Source organism: Lissotriton helveticus, chromosome 1_1 (genome assembly GCF_964261635.1).
Source record: "Lissotriton helveticus chromosome 1_1, aLisHel1.1, whole genome shotgun sequence".
In the NCBI taxonomy this organism is placed as follows: domain Eukaryota; kingdom Metazoa; phylum Chordata; class Amphibia; order Caudata; family Salamandridae; genus Lissotriton; species Lissotriton helveticus.
This window is the reverse complement of record NC_136057.1, coordinates 1,502,514,045-1,502,531,370: the sequence shown is the minus strand read 5'-3', so window position 1 is coordinate 1,502,531,370 and position 17,326 is coordinate 1,502,514,045. Positions and strand designations below refer to the sequence as shown.

The 17,326-nt window shown below is 49.5% G+C and overlaps 1 protein-coding gene across 7 annotated transcripts in view; it reads left to right on the top strand.

Annotated features, from left to right (window-relative positions):
• Positions 1-17,326, top strand: part of FIRRM (FIGNL1 interacting regulator of recombination and mitosis) — a 3,243,174-nt gene that overhangs the window by 2,289,691 nt on the left and 936,157 nt on the right. For all 7 annotated transcript variants that reach the window (XM_078686707.1, XM_078686742.1, XM_078686714.1 and 4 more), the window contains one exon: positions 14,786-14,881. In XM_078686707.1, coding sequence (XP_078542833.1) covers positions 14,786-14,881 — 96 coding nt within the window. The remainder of the gene's footprint in view (positions 1-14,785; positions 14,882-17,326) is intronic.

The following is a 17,326-nucleotide window of genomic DNA, read 5'->3' as shown; positions in this document are numbered from 1 at the left end:
GGACACCTCAGAAGCTGCACAGTTAGCAAAAAGCAGGTATTGCAGGTTGTCCGGTCCCACGTCTCTCATGTCCGCCACGGGGCTCAGCTTTGCTCTGGATGTTGGTCGGGTTAGAGAAGTCTGGAAGTCCAGAGGCTGCGTCGCTAAGTCTTCGGGCTCCGGCGTGAGCGTCGACAAAGCAAACCAGCAAGTCACTGATGGTGCCTGTTTTCACAGGGTGGTCACTCCTTGACCACAAGGGAGATTCTTCAGTCTTCTAGTTGCAGTAAAATGTCGAAGGTCCAGAGTTTCATTTCAGAGTTTCAGTTCAGGATAATCTAAAGTCTCTAGACTCAGCTCCTAGCTTTGTACGAATTAAGGGGGCTGGATTACCTGCTAGGTCCCTCCTATGGGTGGAACCTGGGAAGGGGGTGGTTACACCCCTTTCCCTTTGTCCAGTTTCGCACCAGAGCTGGGGCAGGAGCGCCCCAGCAACTGGTTTGAACCGGGCTATGCATGGAGCACCTTCTGTGCCCCAGGCAGTGTCTCATTTCATTCAACCCACCCTGCCCCAATACACTATGGCCTGTCTGGGGAGGTGCTAGCACCTCCCAAGGCAAGAAACCTATTGTCCAGGCCTCCCCTGCCATAGTTTCGTCCAGCAGCAGGAGGTCAGACTCGTGTCTGTGGCAGCAGCATCCATTTTGTGATGCTGAGGCTCTGTTTAACTTTAACCGGGTAAAGCTACAACTACATGTCTTCTCCCTCCAGAAGGGTGGAATGCTACCTCTGCCGCCAGGACTGGCGGGAAGGTAGTATTCCAAAGCGTATGACACCTTACACGACATGTTTTGATAAAGCCAAACCAAAGTTAGCATTAACCGCGAGGATTATAATGCATTTAAGAGTATATGGTATGGCTATATCATAGAACAGCTATAAGGACATGGTTCCGAAAGCTGCAGACAGGCTCAGCTCATGCTAGAGCACCATCTCACATAAAACCAAGCACTCTTCCTCCAGGATTGTTAAGGCCTGCCATAGGAGTGACTTATAGGTATATATGTGTCTATATATAATGGTAGGTATAGGAATACTATACCTAAGCAAGGGGTGATTACACGACCTTGCCCCAGCCGAGTGATCAGCCAGTTGTGTCAGTTTGGATGGCCAGCCAGGGGTGGCATAATACATGCTGCAGCCCCTGGTAGGCCTTGGATGCACCTATGCCCTGGGTACCTATGTTTACGAGTTTCACATATAATGAATTCGAATATGTACAAAATGTAAATATTATCCACTTATTTATACAGATATAAATGAAAAGAAAACTAATGACAAAAATTATAATCATGAAATATAACATATTTTTGTATTTGATGTGTCTTTGCACCTAGATTTAATCACTGATTTGTCGAAGAAAAAGTATTTGTTTGCTATATCTTTTTTACAAATTCAGTTTTTCTTCCCTATGTATAGCAATGCAATTTGTCTGAGTAGGGGTCCCCATGTTTCTCTAAAAAAAACTAAAAAAAAAAAATACTTATGGTACACTATACAGGGGCTCACAAGGTGACCCGATTGGAGATGTACCTATAGTACATGAAGTCCATTTTACAGTGAGAACAGATAGCCTGGGGCCCTGAATAGCAGGATCCCAGGCCAACTAAGTTGAAAACCAGCTAAACACTAGGCAAAATGTTGGGGTAACCATATAGTCAGATATCCACCTTCCTACAGGGTGCCTTCCAGATAATATTGTAGCTTTTCCACTGCCCATTTGACCGCGAGGCATTCTTTCTCGATCACTGGGTAGTTCTTTTCACGGGGTAAAAGTTTGCGGCTAATAAAAGCCATAGGCTGTTCAACCCCCTTGTCCGTCTCCTGGGAAAGAACAGCCCCCAAACCAGTTTCCGATGTGTCGGTTTGTAGGATAAATGAACTCGTGAAGTCTGGAGGGATCAGCACTGGACTAGATGTTATAGATTGTTTTAAATCAAGGATGGCTTCGAGGGCTCTTGGAGAGGGTGTTAGACGATCCCTTTCCTTGACGTTCTTTTGCAGGAGATCGGTCAGGGGCGAGCCAATCTGGGAATAATGAGGGGTAAACCTACGATAATAACCTAGTAGCCCAAGGAAAGCCCTATTCCTTTTTTGGTGGTGGGGAATGGGGTATTTGTGATGGCCTGTATTTTGTCCTGCTGGGGATTGATCACACCATCCCTCAGAAGGTAACCAAGATACTGGACTTTATGGTAGGCAACCCTGGATTTTTTTGAGTTGATATGTAACCCTGCTTCTTGGAGTGTTTATCCCAAGTGGAACTGTAGATGACGATGTCATCGAGATAAGCAGACGTAGAAGCCTGATGTTTTCTCAGTATCACGTCTATTAAGCGCTGGAAAGTAGCAGGTGCCCCATGAAGCCCAAAAGGGAGAACTGTAAATTCATATAAGCCTGATGGAGTGGAAAAGGCAGTTTTGTGTTGATCTTGAGGGGAGAGAGGGACTTGCCAATAACCTTTAATCTGAAAGAAACAGGTTAGTATTAGATTCCTTACCTTAGAATATCCCCAGGCGTCAGACTGGATCCGGAAATTTTTGCGTAGCAGTACCCTTGCACGTCGGTAGGCGTCGTCTGGGGCTCCGCGTCCGTCGTCGGCGTCGTGGGCGCCGTGATGACGTCGTCGGAGTACTTAGACGCCGCCTCCGCGTGCTGACGTCAGTTCTTCTTTTTTCCGTGCCAGCAAGCGCAGATCCGGAAAAAGTGGTACCTTAGTCATTTTTAGACTAAACTTTTTGAGATCTTTTTGATCGTTTTTCGAGTCATCGACTCCGAACGGTGCCGGTAGGGATGCCAGGTTTTAATCCCTGTGAGGACTGCGACTGACTGATGTCAGTCACCGACCCTCACCGCCGGTGTCTACATTGTCTTGGCGTCGACCACGACGACAAGACCTGCTCCGACTGCCGGGCCCTGACTTCGAAAGCTAGGCGGGAGCGGTCCCGCAAGCAGCTCGAACTCCGGTAGTCGGCCCCGCGCCGTGAGAGGTCCCGGTCCGGACGGAGGTCGAGGGACCGGCCGCGTGGTCGGAGCCATCACAGCTCCGGGAGTCAACATCACTCCTCAGGGTCGAAGTCGTCAGGTAAGCACAAGAAGTCGAAGAGACGTCATCGCTCTTCCTACTCCCCCCGATGCTCGCGCGACGCGGCCGGGGGTTCGGGTGACACCGCCCACGCGGCTCCGTTGGAGTCGCGGGCGTCGCGGCCTGCCCCATACCCTCCGGTCCCTGGGCAGCATGCGACGCCGGAGGAGAATGAGCGCTTACTCATGGCCATGAGGTCCCTCACTCCTCCTGCGGACTCCGCGGCGTCTCCGGGCCCAGCGGACCCGTCTGGGGGTCCTAGCTGGTCGGGGGCTTCGGCTATGACGCCGTCGGGTGCTTCGGCCCCGACGCCGCCGGCGCCGCAGGGCCCCACTGGACCCGCTTCTGGATCCGGGTCGTCGCCGGTTGACTTAACGACTTTACCGGCGCCGACCCCACAGGTGTCACCTCCGGCACCATCCTCGGGCGGCGCCGTCCCCGATACCTCCCTCGATCCGGTTCCGGCACCGGAGCGGCGCCGCTGGCCGCCGCTCTCGACACCGTTTGGAGAGTTCTACTTCAACAAACTGGCCCCATCCGTTTCCAACCCTGTGTATCAGGAGATGGGTGATGAGGAGTATTGGGAGGGGTCTGAGGACCCTCTGACACGTGAGTGTCAGTCCTAGGAGGACTGGACAGGTGGGCTTGGGGACGCCAGTGGTCTGGACACCTCACCAGACACTGGCTTTGTCTCACCTCCTACCGTGGCTACAGAGGAGGGGGCAACTTACAGTGTGGTGTTGACGCGGGCAGCCAAGGCCTTGGGTCTTGAGCTCCCCGTCGCGGCCATGAGGACTAACCTCCTCACTGAGGTCCTTAAACCGTAGTCATGCTCAGCTGAGCCTCTGCTGCCGTTTAACAAGGCCTTGACCGACGTTCTTTTGGGCACTTGGTCCAGGCCCGGTACAGGTTCGCCTGTAGATAGGAACGTGGCCAGACGCCACCGCCCGGCCCCGGGCGACCCATGTTTCCTCCTCCCAGAGTCTGGGACTGCGGTCTTCCAACACCGCATGCCTCTTGGGCTGCTACACACGGTCGCGGAAGTGCTGCCAGAATGCCCGTTGGAGGTACGGGCTAAACTCGGCCAGGCCCTTGTGGAAGGCCGAAATGCAGCACATATTCTATCCGGTGTGGACTAGATACCACCGACTCACTGGGCAGAGCGATGGCAACGGCGGTGGCAATTCGTCGCCACGCCTGGTTGAGGTCCGCCAACTTCTCGGGCGATGTCCAGAATACCCTCATGGACATGCCGTTTGATGGCCGTCCCCTTTTCGGCGACAAGGCAGACCATGCGCTAGAGCGATTTAAGGACTCCAGGGCTACGGCCAGGTCCTTGGGCCTCTCGGCCCCGCGCCAGCAATCGGGGTGCCTTTCATGGCCAAGGAAGGGGTGCCCCACACGTGCTGCCAGCCACACACAGCAGACTAACATCCAACGCGGTGGCGGCCGTGGAAACCGCTGTGGAGGCGGTCAGGGACAATGGCGAGGCCAGTCCACACCTTCCCCCGCAGCATCCGCCTCAAAACCCTCCTAGTCCGTGCTTTCAGGCCCATGTGACGCCAGTGGGGGGCAGGGTTCGCCATCACCTCCTCCACTGGCGCACTGTCACATCGGACAGGTGGGTGCTGCAAATCGTCCGAAGGGGCTACTTCCTCCCCTTCGAGGCGACCCCTCCAGCCATGCCACCGCAATACCACCACGTATCAGGGGATCATTTGCGACTTCTGCAGGAGGAAGTTACGGCCCTCTTGGCCAAGGGGGCCATCGAGCGCGTTCCTGGGCCAGAAGTAGGGTGTGGTTGCTACTCCCACTACTTTCTGGTACCCAAGAAGGGCAAAGGGGGCCTACGCCCTATCTAGGATCTACAGAACGTCAACGGCTTCCTCTGGAAGGAGAAGTTCAAAATGCTGACACTGGCTCAGGTCTTAGCTGCCCTGGACCCAGGAGACTGGATGGTAGCGTTGGACTTGCAGGACGCTTATTTCCACATCCCCGTCCTGCTGGCCCACCGGCGCTACCTGCGGTTCACGGTAGGCCACGAGCACTTTCAGTTTACTGTGCTCCCCTTCGGCCTTACCAGCTCCCCATGGGTGTTCACGAAGGTGATGGCGGTGGTCGCAGCTTATCGGCGCAGGTTAGGGGTTTCAGTCTTCCCCTACCTCGACGACTGGTTGTTGAATGCGGGCTCGCCTCAAACAGTCGTCAGCCACCTCCAGACGACGGCAGACCTCCTGCACCAGCTGGGGTTTTCCATCAATGTGCCGAAGTCACACCTGTGCCCATCTCAGAAGCTCCTCTTCATCGGAGCGGTTCTCGACTCGGTGCAGTTTCGGGTTTATCCTCCCGAACAGCGGGTTCGGGAAATTCAGGCTCTGATTCCACTCTTTCAGCCTTTGTCCCAGGTCTCGGTCAGGTTGACGCTGCGGCTTCTGGGGCTGATGGCCTCCTGCATCCTTCTGGTGCATCACGCCCGGTGGCGGATGCGGGCTCTGCAGTGGGACCTGAAGTTTCAGTGGGCCCAGCATCAGGGCAACCTATCCGACCATGTCCTGATCTCGGAGGGCACTGCGAGACGACTGCAGTCGGGGCTCACGGACCGCGATTGGGTCAGCGGCAGATCCCTCTCCCTTCCCCAACCGGAGCACATAGTTGTGACGGACGCGTCCCTCCAGGGCTGGGAAGGCCACATGGGAGAGGCGGAGATCAGAGGCCTCTGGTCTCTGACGGACTTCCGGCTCCATATCAAAGTTTTGGAGCTGCGGGCGATTCGTCTAGCACTGAAGGCATTCCTCCCCTCAGTCCGGAGGAGTGTAGTGCAGGTGTTCATGGACAACACCACCGCCATGTGGTACTGCAACAAACACGGCGGGGTGGGGTCGTGGACCCTTTGCCAGGAGGCTCTGCGCCTCTGGCAGTGGCTGGAACATCAGGGCGTGACCCTGGTGGTTCAACACCTGGCAGGTTCTCTGAACGCCAGGGCGGACCAGCTCAGCCGTCGGTGCATGATGGATCACGAATGGCGTCTGAACTCGGACGTGGCGCAAAGCCTCTTTCAGCAGTGGGGAGAGCCTTGGTTAGATCTATTCGCCACCGAAGAGAACGCGCAATGTCATCAGTTCTGCGCGTTGGAATTTCCAAGGCGGCACTCGCTCGGAGACGCTTTTCGTCGCGAGTGGAGTTGGGGTCTATTGTACTCCTTTCCGCCTATACCACTTCTGCCCAGAGTGCTGAAGAAGATCAAGCGCGACTGGCCTCAAGTCATCCTTGTGGCTCTGGACTGGGCACGAAGGTACTGGTATCCCGAGCTACTCAGTATGTCAGTCGATCCCCCGGTTTGTCTGCCTCTTCAGGAGGACCTTCTGTCGCAGCAGCAGGGGACGGTCCTCCACCCGAACCTGTCCAGTCTCCACCTCCATGCTTGGAGATTGAGCGGCGACAGTTGAGGCCATTTGACTTGCCTCCTGAAGTCTGTAATGTCATTCTGGCAGCCAGGCGTCCCTCCACAAAGTCGGTATACGCCTGCAGGTGGAACAAATTTGTGGCATGGTGCACAGCAAAGGCTGTGGATCCTCTCTCTGCCCCTCTTTCTGAGGTTCTTCTCTTCTTTCTTTCTCTTTGCCAGCAGGGTTCTGCTCTGGGCACTATCAAGGGCTACCTTTCTGCACATTCAGCCTTTCTGAGGCTGCCTGATCAACCTTATTTGTTCAAGTACCCTATTGTAACTCGTTTTCTGAAGGGCATCACACACATGTTTCCTACTGTTCCGTTTATGATGCCTCAGTGGGACTTGAACCTTGTCCTTACCTTTCTGATGTGCGCTCCCTTTGAGCCACTTCACAACTGTCCTCTCCGCCTTCTTACCTTGAAGACTGCTTTCCTGGTTGCCATCACCTCTGCCAGGAGAGTGAGTGAGCTCCAGGCTCTTTAATCCAAACCACCTTTCCTTTCTGTCCATCCGGACAAGGTTGTGTTGCGGACTAGACCCTCTTTCCTGCCCAAGGTTGTCACGGCCTTCCATATCGGACCGTCTTATCACCTTGCCCACCTTCTTTCCGCCACCGCATCCCTCAAAAGAGGAAAAGCGGCTCCACCGTCTGGACCCAAATGTGCGATTTCGTTCTATCTAGATCGCACACGCCAGTTCCGGGTGGATGACCAACTCTTTGTTGGTTACGTGGGCGCAAAGAAGGGACGGGTGGTGCACAAGAGGACCATCTCTCGGTGGGTCGTCTTGTGTATCAAGGCATGTCACTCCTTGGCGAAGAAGGAGCCTCCTGTTGGGCTGAGTGCCCATTCTACTCTGGCCACGGCGGCTACTACTGCCCTGGGCCGGGGAGTCCCCTTGCAGGACATCTGTCAGGCAGCTACGTGGGCCTCGCTGCACACATTCGCACGACACTACTGCCTGGACAGCCAAGTCCGGAGGGATGGCTTCTTTGGCCGTTCCGTCCTCCAGGACTTTCTGGTGTGATTATTGGTTCGCAGACCCACCACCGGGGTTGGTATTGCTGGGGTATCTATTCTAAGGTAAGGAATCTAATACTAACCTGTTTCTTTCAGATGAACAAGTTACTTACCTTCGATAACGATATATCTGTAAGAAACAGTAGTTAGTATTAGATTCCTTACCGCCCCACCCATCCTCCCCGTTCTGCGAACGATATCTAGGGTTAAGGTAATCCTCTTTCAGGGCCCTAGTTTCATGGCACCAGTGTTAGTTTTTATCATGGCTCTGCGTTTCTGGCGCGGAAAAAGCTATGTATAAGAACTGACGTCAGCGCGCGAGAGCGGCGTCTAAGTACTCCGGCGACGTCATCCCGGCGCCAACGACACCGATGACGGACGCGGAGCCGCAGACAACGCCTACCGACGCGCAAGGGTACTGCTACGCAAAAGTTTCCGGATCCAGTCTGATGCCTGGGGGTATTCTAAGGTAAGGAATCTAATACTAACTACTGTTTCTTACACATATATCGTTACCGAAGGTAAGTAACTTGTGCTTTTGTTACAGGGCCGTTTATGCAGCATAGCTGCAAAATAGGCCCTGGAACAAAATCGTCCGAAAACCGTCCGCGGCAAAGAGCTCAGACCTCCCCCCGGGGGCCGGCGAGCACTTTGCTGGGGCCGATTTTGGTTCTCGTTTTCAAGATAGCATTTACCATGAGGTTATGATGCACCTTTACCTATATGTCATTGATTGGAGTGTCATGAAATGGAGTATGGTGGAGTGTCATTGAGTAGAGAATTGTAGGATGGCATAGAATGTAGCAGAATGTTGTAGAGTGTAATGGCATACAGTGGAGGTCAGTGGAGTCAGCGCCCAACGCCAGATGGCGATCTATGCACAAGTATACTATCTACAGCTCATATGCCTTGTACAGATAGTTTAAAGGATTATTCCGATAAATTACAAGAATATAACTGAATAAAACAGACCTGGTTCCAATGGAGTCCTGCTTTTGTGTTTCCATATCCAGTCTGATCCTTGGAGGAATATTCACAATGTAAGGATTCTGTGGGAAAAAACACTCACCAAAATGTTTAATTTACAATAGAAACATAATAGCGTAGTTATTCTTTCGGAGAAAGGTGGTTACAAAAGAACAAAGCGCTACATTTTTCAACCGCAATTAAAACAGCTTCATGACAACTTTGTCAGTACAGGACAGGCTTCTCCATCGAGTAGCTCAGAAGCTACTGGTAGCCCTCGAGCTACCTGTATGTAGCTCTCCTGTGTGCAGTTCAGCGAATACTAATTTAAAAGCTTTTGCTTGGGTGAATATATGTAGACGAACATTGAAAAGTGTTCATTATTGAAAAAAGGTATGTATTTTTAGAACTCATAAGCTGATGCTTAGAGAAAAATGGACTACTGTATGTAAAGCTTATATGCGAGTAATAAATCATGTGGCAAGTGAGAGACTTATTACACATTAGTTTGCTGGGAGCGGTGTGAGAAGTTGGCCTGATATGTGATGTCCACTATTCTAGTTGGCACCCTGTATCATTCCAAACAACCCTTATGGTGATGGTTGTAAAGTCAACCTTATAGACCAGCTATCCTAGTGGTAGCATGGACAAAGCAGTCTTAGGCTAAAACTTCAGAGACCATGTGAAGCCAGCTGTTTTACCATATGTAACCCCTTGAATACCAAATGAAAGGACACCACACAGGTTATATATCAAATATATATGTATTTATTATAAACACAACCCCTCTGAACTCTTTATGAGGTCAGAGGCTAAAGCACATAGCAAGTTACTCAATTATCATACAACAAGTTGCACAAAATACAGTCGAGCCCTAGGGGTGCTGAAGACCATATATTAAAATAGTGGTATAAGAACCACGTCACGATCAGAGGATAGGCCTAGGGAATCGCTGGGGCTACGCTGAGCTAATGAGAGTTAGGAAGTAGGAGGCCCACGGGATGCGTGTGCAGTGTCTAAACACACACGCGAGTTACCATAGGGATACAATGGGAATGTAAGAGTCACAAACTAGTTGATTTAGGACACTTCCGGATGAACTAGGAGAAAGTTAATGAAAACTAGGACACTAGGATAGTCAATACCCACAGGAGCACCGGAGTGCCCGTGTTACCTCACCCACAGGAGCCAGTGCATAGGTGTCAAGTTGTGTCAGGTTTCATCGCTGAATCCTATGGAGACCTGTAAAAAGATGCTGCAGGCGACCAGGAGAGAAGTGTCCGGTTGGATCCCAGGGTGGATCGAGGATGAAGAGTACCTGAAAGCAGAGGGGACAGAGTCTGGGTCACTAGCCAGTGACCAGGAAGGAACCAGAAAGGAACCGGGCGATGTCGGGTGTGAACAGGTAAAGATGCGAAGCTTGTCTCTGCAGCCACGTGGACCAGGAGGTGGCAATGATGACCAGGCACTGGATACGGACTGTCCCACAAAGGATCTCGCTGTCGGCGGTGTCGGCTTCCGGATTGGAGTTAACAGGCGTTGGCAAATGCAACCCACGCAGGAATCGAAGATGGGCTTCTGTTCAGACCAGCAAGGTCTGGGTGGCTTCTCCTTTTCAGGGAAGCAGGGGCCAACCTGGAACAACCAGGCAGGCGGTTCAAATTCAAAGGTTTGACGTCACAGAGGCCACAGCCAACGGGCAAGTGACCGGACAGACGCGTCGCGCACAAAAGCACTAGCAGGCCCCATGCGGCACTCGGTGAGTGTGGGGGGCTGTGCATTGGTGCAAAAGGTGCTCGGGCTGGGGCTTCTCAATCCCCAATGCACAACTTCGAGGATGCCTCAGAAGCTGCACAAGTCGCAAGGAGCAGGTTTTTCAAGATGTCCCACGTCTCTCGTCGCCTCCACGGGTCTCAGCTTTGCTGTGGCTGTGGATCGGGCTCAAGGAAGTCTGGAAGTCAAGGTCTTGTCAGGCTCTGTGCTCGGCTCCGGCTGGAGCGTCGACAAAGCAAACCGCTGATCACTGGATAGTGCCTGTTTGCACAGGGTGGTCACTCCTTGACCACAAGGGAGATTCTTCAGTCTTCTAGTTGCAGTAGAATGTCGAAGGTCCAGAGTTTCGTTTCAAGTTTCAGTTCAGGATAAATCTAAAGTCTCTTGACTCAGCTCCTACCTTTATACCAATCAAAGGGGCTGGATTACTTGCTAGGTCCCTCCTATGGGTGTGACCAGGGAAGGGGGTGGTTACACCCCTTTCCCTTTGTCCAGTTTCGCGCCAGAGCTGGGGCTGGAGTGCCCCAGCAACTGGTTTGAACCGGACTATGCATGGAGCACCTTGTGTGCCCCAGGCAGTGTCTCATTTCATTCAGCCCTCCCTGCCCCAATACACTAAGGCCTGTCTGGGGTGGTCCTAGCACCTCCCAAGGCAGGAAATCTATTGTCCAAGCCTCCCTCGCTGGAAGGACTCTCAGCAGCAGGAGGTCAGACTCGTGTCTGTGGCAGCAGCATCCATTTTGTGATGCTGAGGCTCTGGTTAACTTTAACCGTGATTAAAAGGAACAACATGTCTTCTCCCTCTAGAAGGGTGGAATGCTACCCCCATCGCCAGAACTGGCGAGGGGGTAGTATTCCAAAGCGTCTGACACCTCACACGACATGTTTCGATAAAGCGAAACCAGATTTAGCATTTCACCGTGAGGATTATAATGCACTTAAGAGTATATGGTATGGCTATGTCATAGAACAGCTATAAGGACATGGTTCTGAAAGCTGCAGACAGGCTCAGCTCATGCTAGAGCCTCATCTCACATAAAACCAAGCACTCTGCCTTCAGGATTGTTAAGGCCTGACATAGGAGTGACTTATAGGTATATATGTGTCTATATATAATGGTAGGTATAGGAATACTATACCTAAGCAAGGGGTGATTGCACAACCTTGCCCCAGCTGAGTGATCAGCCAGTTGAGTCAGTATGGATGGCCAACCAGGGGTGGCATAAGATATGCTGCAGCCCGTGGTAGGCCTTGGATGCACCTATGCCCTGGGTACCTAGGGTACACTATACAGGGGTTCACAAAGGTGACCCAATTCCCAATTGGTAATGTACCTAAAGTACATGGTATGAATTTAGAGAGAGAACATCTGGGCTGTGGGTCTGGTTAGCAGGCCCACAGCCACATTAAAGTCGAAAACCAGTAAAGCAAAAAGTGGGGTGACCCATAGGAAAGCAGACCCTACTCTCCTACAAACGGTATTGCAGTTCTGGTTCTTATCTTCATGTTTAGGTCTCACCTACAGAACGTTTTACCTGTCTAGTGTTGCTGACTAATTGTCTACAATACACAGAGTGTGCTTTGGGTGTGGCACTTGTTCATAACTGATGACTTCCTGTACATCACAATTCTTTGTTCCTTTCGCTATGGCTTTCCTCCATATTCTTGTGTTTGTTCCGCCCCTGGAAATGTCTGCTTTACATTGCTTCTAAAAGCATTAGTTATATCCTTCCACTGCTGACTTTATTGTACTCGTGTGTTGCCTTTCAGCACTCTTGAAGTGTATGTCTTTCTTTGGTTTATTCCCCACTCTCTTGGTCCTCCACATATGCCCATCCACTGTGCGTTCTGCTTTTTCTTCCTCTTTTGTTCTTTCCCTGCTTTTTATGTTGACATGACTTTTTCTATTTAAGTACTAGTGCTCCATTTGCTAACCCTCTGCTACTTGTGTGTTGCTCCACCAGATCCTTCCACCCCATCAGATATTTTATAATTTCATTTTTTTTAATGAGATCCCAGCACCTGAAAAGGGGAACAGGGGGTCTTGCTTCTTTTTTTCATGCTCCTGTGCACTCCTGTTTCTACTTGTCATTCTAAAATTGCGGTTGTCCATGTTGGAGTGAATAATCAAAAATATAAAAACAGCCATTAGCGTGTCATAAGTCTCATCCCATGTGCCGCATGTACACACATGGGATGCATCAGCAGGCATTTTGACATAAGTTAATGCTGGTACAATCAAGGATTGTAAACACCAATAGATTGGTCTTTTAAATGTGAGAATGTATTGGCTTTAGCAATCCCTCTTAACGAATGCTACGTCCACTGTAATGCAGTAGCAGACCTAAGGTTCCATTTTGCATGACCTGTCATGGGTGGCATAATACATGCTTCAGCCCATGAGGCCTCTGGGATACCTATGCCCTGGGTACATGTGTACCATATACTAGGAACTGATAAGGATACCCCAGTATCCAATCTGGAGTTGTACCAAAGTACATACATATAGATTTAAGGGAGTAAGCAGATAGACTGGGGTCCTGAATAGCAGGATCCCAGCCAGACTAGTCAAAACAATGGGTGCAAAAAAAGCAAAAAGTGGGGGTAACCATAAGAAGCAGATTCTACTTTCTTACAGTAGGGCTAAAAAAATATTTGCTCATTAAATGTTGCACACACTCAAGTTTTGTTCCACATAGGAGAGGTTAACTAGTTCATGTTGTGGTCAGAAAAGACTAACAGGAGATTCAGAACGTGTGCTCTGATTTGCAAATTATAAGCAACATAGAATTACATGTTGTAGAGTAAGTAGCTTCATGGAACACATCTAATGTATGGGTCGGGCACATAGAATTGTACATGCAAATTCAGATTAGTCATATGTCGAGGGGTGAGGAAAGTAGCCTAGAATTGTATTTACCCTATAGATGTAGTTTTAGCTTACCTGCATTCAACCTTAGAGACAGCATGTTTCCATCATTTAATGGAGATATACTCACAAGAATTTCTGAGGGTACTTAGCAGTAGTAATCACAACATTACTAATGACTGCAACGGGATACCTATATTATGGCCTATATTGACACTGTTAAGGTGAAGTAGTCAGTGGTTCTCTCTTTACGGTAGGTTATTGTGTCTGTTCTTTACTTGTGATAGGCTTTCTGACTTGTATTTGTATTTTGTATTTGTATTTATAGAGTGCAATTATCACCTACAGGTCTCTAAGCGCTATAGAAGGAAAGAGACATGGACCAAGCCTTCCAGCACAGGGACGGGAGTTATCCCGATCCCAAGCCTCTTGGCAAAGAACCGTTTTCAACTTCTTCCTAAACGGAAGGAGGGCAAGCTCTTTACGCACAGTCTCTGGTAGTTTGTTCCATAAAGGGGGAATGGCGATGGAAAAGGCTCTGCCCCCTTTGGTAACCAGCCTGAAACGCTGACACTTCAGCAGACACCTCCCACCATGTGCCATAAGCTTGGACTTATTATGCTCACCTTGTGGTCATATTGTTGAATGTTGTGGTGCTAAATGAGAATTAACACGGTACGCATTGTCCACATTTATAGGAAGCTCTCTGGGTAAGCTCCAGCAGCAAGACAAGGAGAATGTGTGTGATTTGTATGCTTTCACTGCCTATTATCTGTTTCCTTTACATGTAGACATCATTTTTTTCACGTTGAAATCCAAGTTACTCAGAGTCAGTAGTGTCTGAATATTATTTATTCTTTTGCTCAAAGGTCTTACGGGAATGACATATGCATGGTTTTATTACTTAGTTTTTTGTTCTTGGGTACAAGTAGATAATCTTTTGACCATCAATTTTTCTCCTCGAGAGCCCACTCTACCTGTCAATATTCCTATTTCATGTTCAGGGTGAAGAATATTACTTGAGGGTGCAGCTCACCCGGTATCAGTATTGCTGCTGATATTTAGTGAGCTACTTTGCAGTTTTATTGTGATCCTTATTATTTGCAATATCCTGTGTGTATTTGAACTTTTGAGTTTGTGCTAGGGGGGTGAGCGTCACTCTGAGATGTGGCCATTCCTTGTCTGAATGTGAATTTTGTGTTGCCACCCTGGCAATGATTTTATTTATGCTTCAAGGACAGAGTAAGAGAAACAGAAAATGTAAATGTATATAGATGGCTTACGCATTTTTAGCATGTGGCATTCCATTTTCCTTTGTGCTAACAACTGCATGGCAGGTGAAATGTGACTCCTTATGTCGGCAACTGTAGCACTGAAGAGGTTACACCTAAACATGATTGGGGTTTTTGTTTGTTCTTTCATCATTTGAGTTTTATACATTCCTATCATTCACCTAGATAAAATGTACAATCCCAATTGGTATTGCTGTCTTCAGTTTCATGATCCCATACATGTATACCCTTTTGGCTGTTTGTATGATAGCGTTGTTTAATTTTTTACCTTGTCACTTGGTTTTTCTCTTTCAGGTGTTTTGTCAACCCTACCTCCATCAAACTGTGTCCTTGCTTGTTCCTCTTTTGGGAAATTATACACAATTCTTAGAATCTCACATAAGTATTCAGGTAAGTAGGGCAGCATTGTTTCTTGTGCAGAAGATGTTAAGTAGTTGTTTTCTTACCATATGTAGAAACATCCCAGAAAGTTACCGCTTTTCGCAGGCCCTTATTTAAACATTTAGGATTCTCTACAGGAGGTGAAGATTATTAATCATACTCCCTTTACTTCTGGATTAGTAGGAAATAGTATAAGGCTTTCAAACATACATGATTCAGACGCTTGGCGCAAACATATACAAAAAGTATCAATCCCTAACTGCTTCCCAAATTAGTTCATGCAGCCAAAGAGAATGAGCTTCATTATTTGCTCCTGTTTTAGTAGATAGATCTCTTTGAGGGAAGGGAATCTTGGTGGTCAAGGTGAGGGTCTTATTGGTACGTGTGTCATAGTTGTGTAAATGGTGTTTGCTGTTATGTTGTATCATGTGTGGATTTTTGAAATTCATGTCTTTATTTACTAGTTTTTCCCAATCTCTAAGGCGGTGAGCATCAGTGCTGTTTTCACCCCATAGGTTGTCTCTACCCTGAGTGTGGGTCATAAGGCATAGGTTCTTTGTTTGGTCTGTTTTCAATGTTTCTCCCTTTATTTTCTCGTCGATTGGACTGTCACTGCGGAAAGGGCCTGCTCTGTCCTCTCACGTGTGCACCATGAGGCGAGAGGCAGGTGAAGCCTGTATGCAAGGATCCATAGTAGAGAGTGGTTCTCTTGTTGGGCTCCATTTTCTCTCGTCTCTGCGCCAGCAGTGGTACAGGGAACTCCTGGTGTCCCACTACTCTAATGTATTCAGCTGTTTGAACTTATGTGAGAGGCCGGGCTCCAGAGATTTGATGCAGGTATTATCCATGAAGCTGGCATTATATATTTTCCCACTGCAGGCTTGGTCCTTCCCTGGATCTTTGATCACCTAACTCATCTGAGTGCTTACACAATATAGTTGCAATGGGCGCTAGGGGTGAAGGATTGTAGGCCCCGTACCTCAGGATCTGAAGGTATTATCTGTATTTTGGTTTGCCCCTGGCTGGAGATGATGCTAGTGGAAGACAGCACATTTGTTGGGGTTATATGCTTGTATGCCCATGGTATGTTTATAGCAGACACTGTTAGAAATAGGATTTCTGGTTGGCTAGGTCTTGCGCCTAAGCCAGGCAGAAACGACCACTCTAGTCAGGGAGAGGGAGTTACACGCTGAAGATAACCCCTGCTCACCCCCTTGGTAGCTTGGCACGAGCAGTCAGGCTTATCCCAGAGGCAATGTGTAAAGCGTTTGCGCAACACAGTCATACAGCAGCAACACACTTGGCACACTACAAAAGAAACTCCACACAAGGTTATATAAAAATAGCCTTTGTATTATCCAAAACATATTAGAATCATAATCGCACATATACACTATGCTAACTGGCACCAGGTGTTTTTTACAGGAGATTATATACAAGACAGAGCCAATCAGGCCACTGTCGGAACCATTACAAAGCACAAGTACAAAAGTAAAACACAACCAGTAACTACTGGTAAAATAATGAACTTAGCAATAGCCCTAGCAACATAAACGCATTATGTCTGCATCACTTTAGACAAAAACATCATAGCATGCAATATCAATCACATACATAAACACATTATGCAGTAATCATGGTGTATAAATCACATTTAGCAACAATCAGACTAGGCCTAAACACATTATGCAATCCTGGTAGAGCCTTGCGCCCTCCCCATATCACCAAGATGTCCCCAGACCAACTGGCCTTTCTCTGGGGCTCAAAATGACCTCTGTCCCAAATGTCAGGGCTTGAACTGGGGCCTTCCACTGGCCCCTCGACTGCCAATGCAGCAAAGACACTGTGTGCAATGCGTGGGGGGTGAGGGGCGCATCTCACCCCTTCCTTACTCTCGAAAGGAACATGCCCCACGTTGCAGCTGCCCGCGACCTTGCGGTACAGCTGGGAAGACCAGCACCAAAAAGTGCCTTGAGAGCCCCTCCTTCCCGGGGTTCCGCTCTCTAAAAAACGCCCCCTTTATCAAATGAGGCTCCAAAACTTGGCCCGACAAGGAATCAGCCAGCCGGTGCAGCTGTCCGCAACTTCGTGGTGCAGCTGAGGAAAGCACTGGCACCAATCATGCTCGGGGAGCACCAACAAATGCTCCCGCTACAGCCCCACTCACCGGGACTCTTCTTTGATCGGTCTGGCACGGACCTGGATCGGGTCTTGTTGCAGAACACGGCGGCAGCAGGTTACACTGAGCGAGGTCTCCGTTGGTATCGTCTCCTCTGCCGGTCCTTCCTAGCAGCAGTCAGGCACACCGGCATCCGGACTTCTGGCGACTTCCTTCCTGGCGGCATGAGGCTCCGCCCACAACCAGGTGGCACTTGCCAGGCTTCCGGGTCGCTTTGAGGCGGCTCCTCTTCTCCGGCCAATGTGAGGTGGGCTCCCGCTGTTGTATAAAGAAAT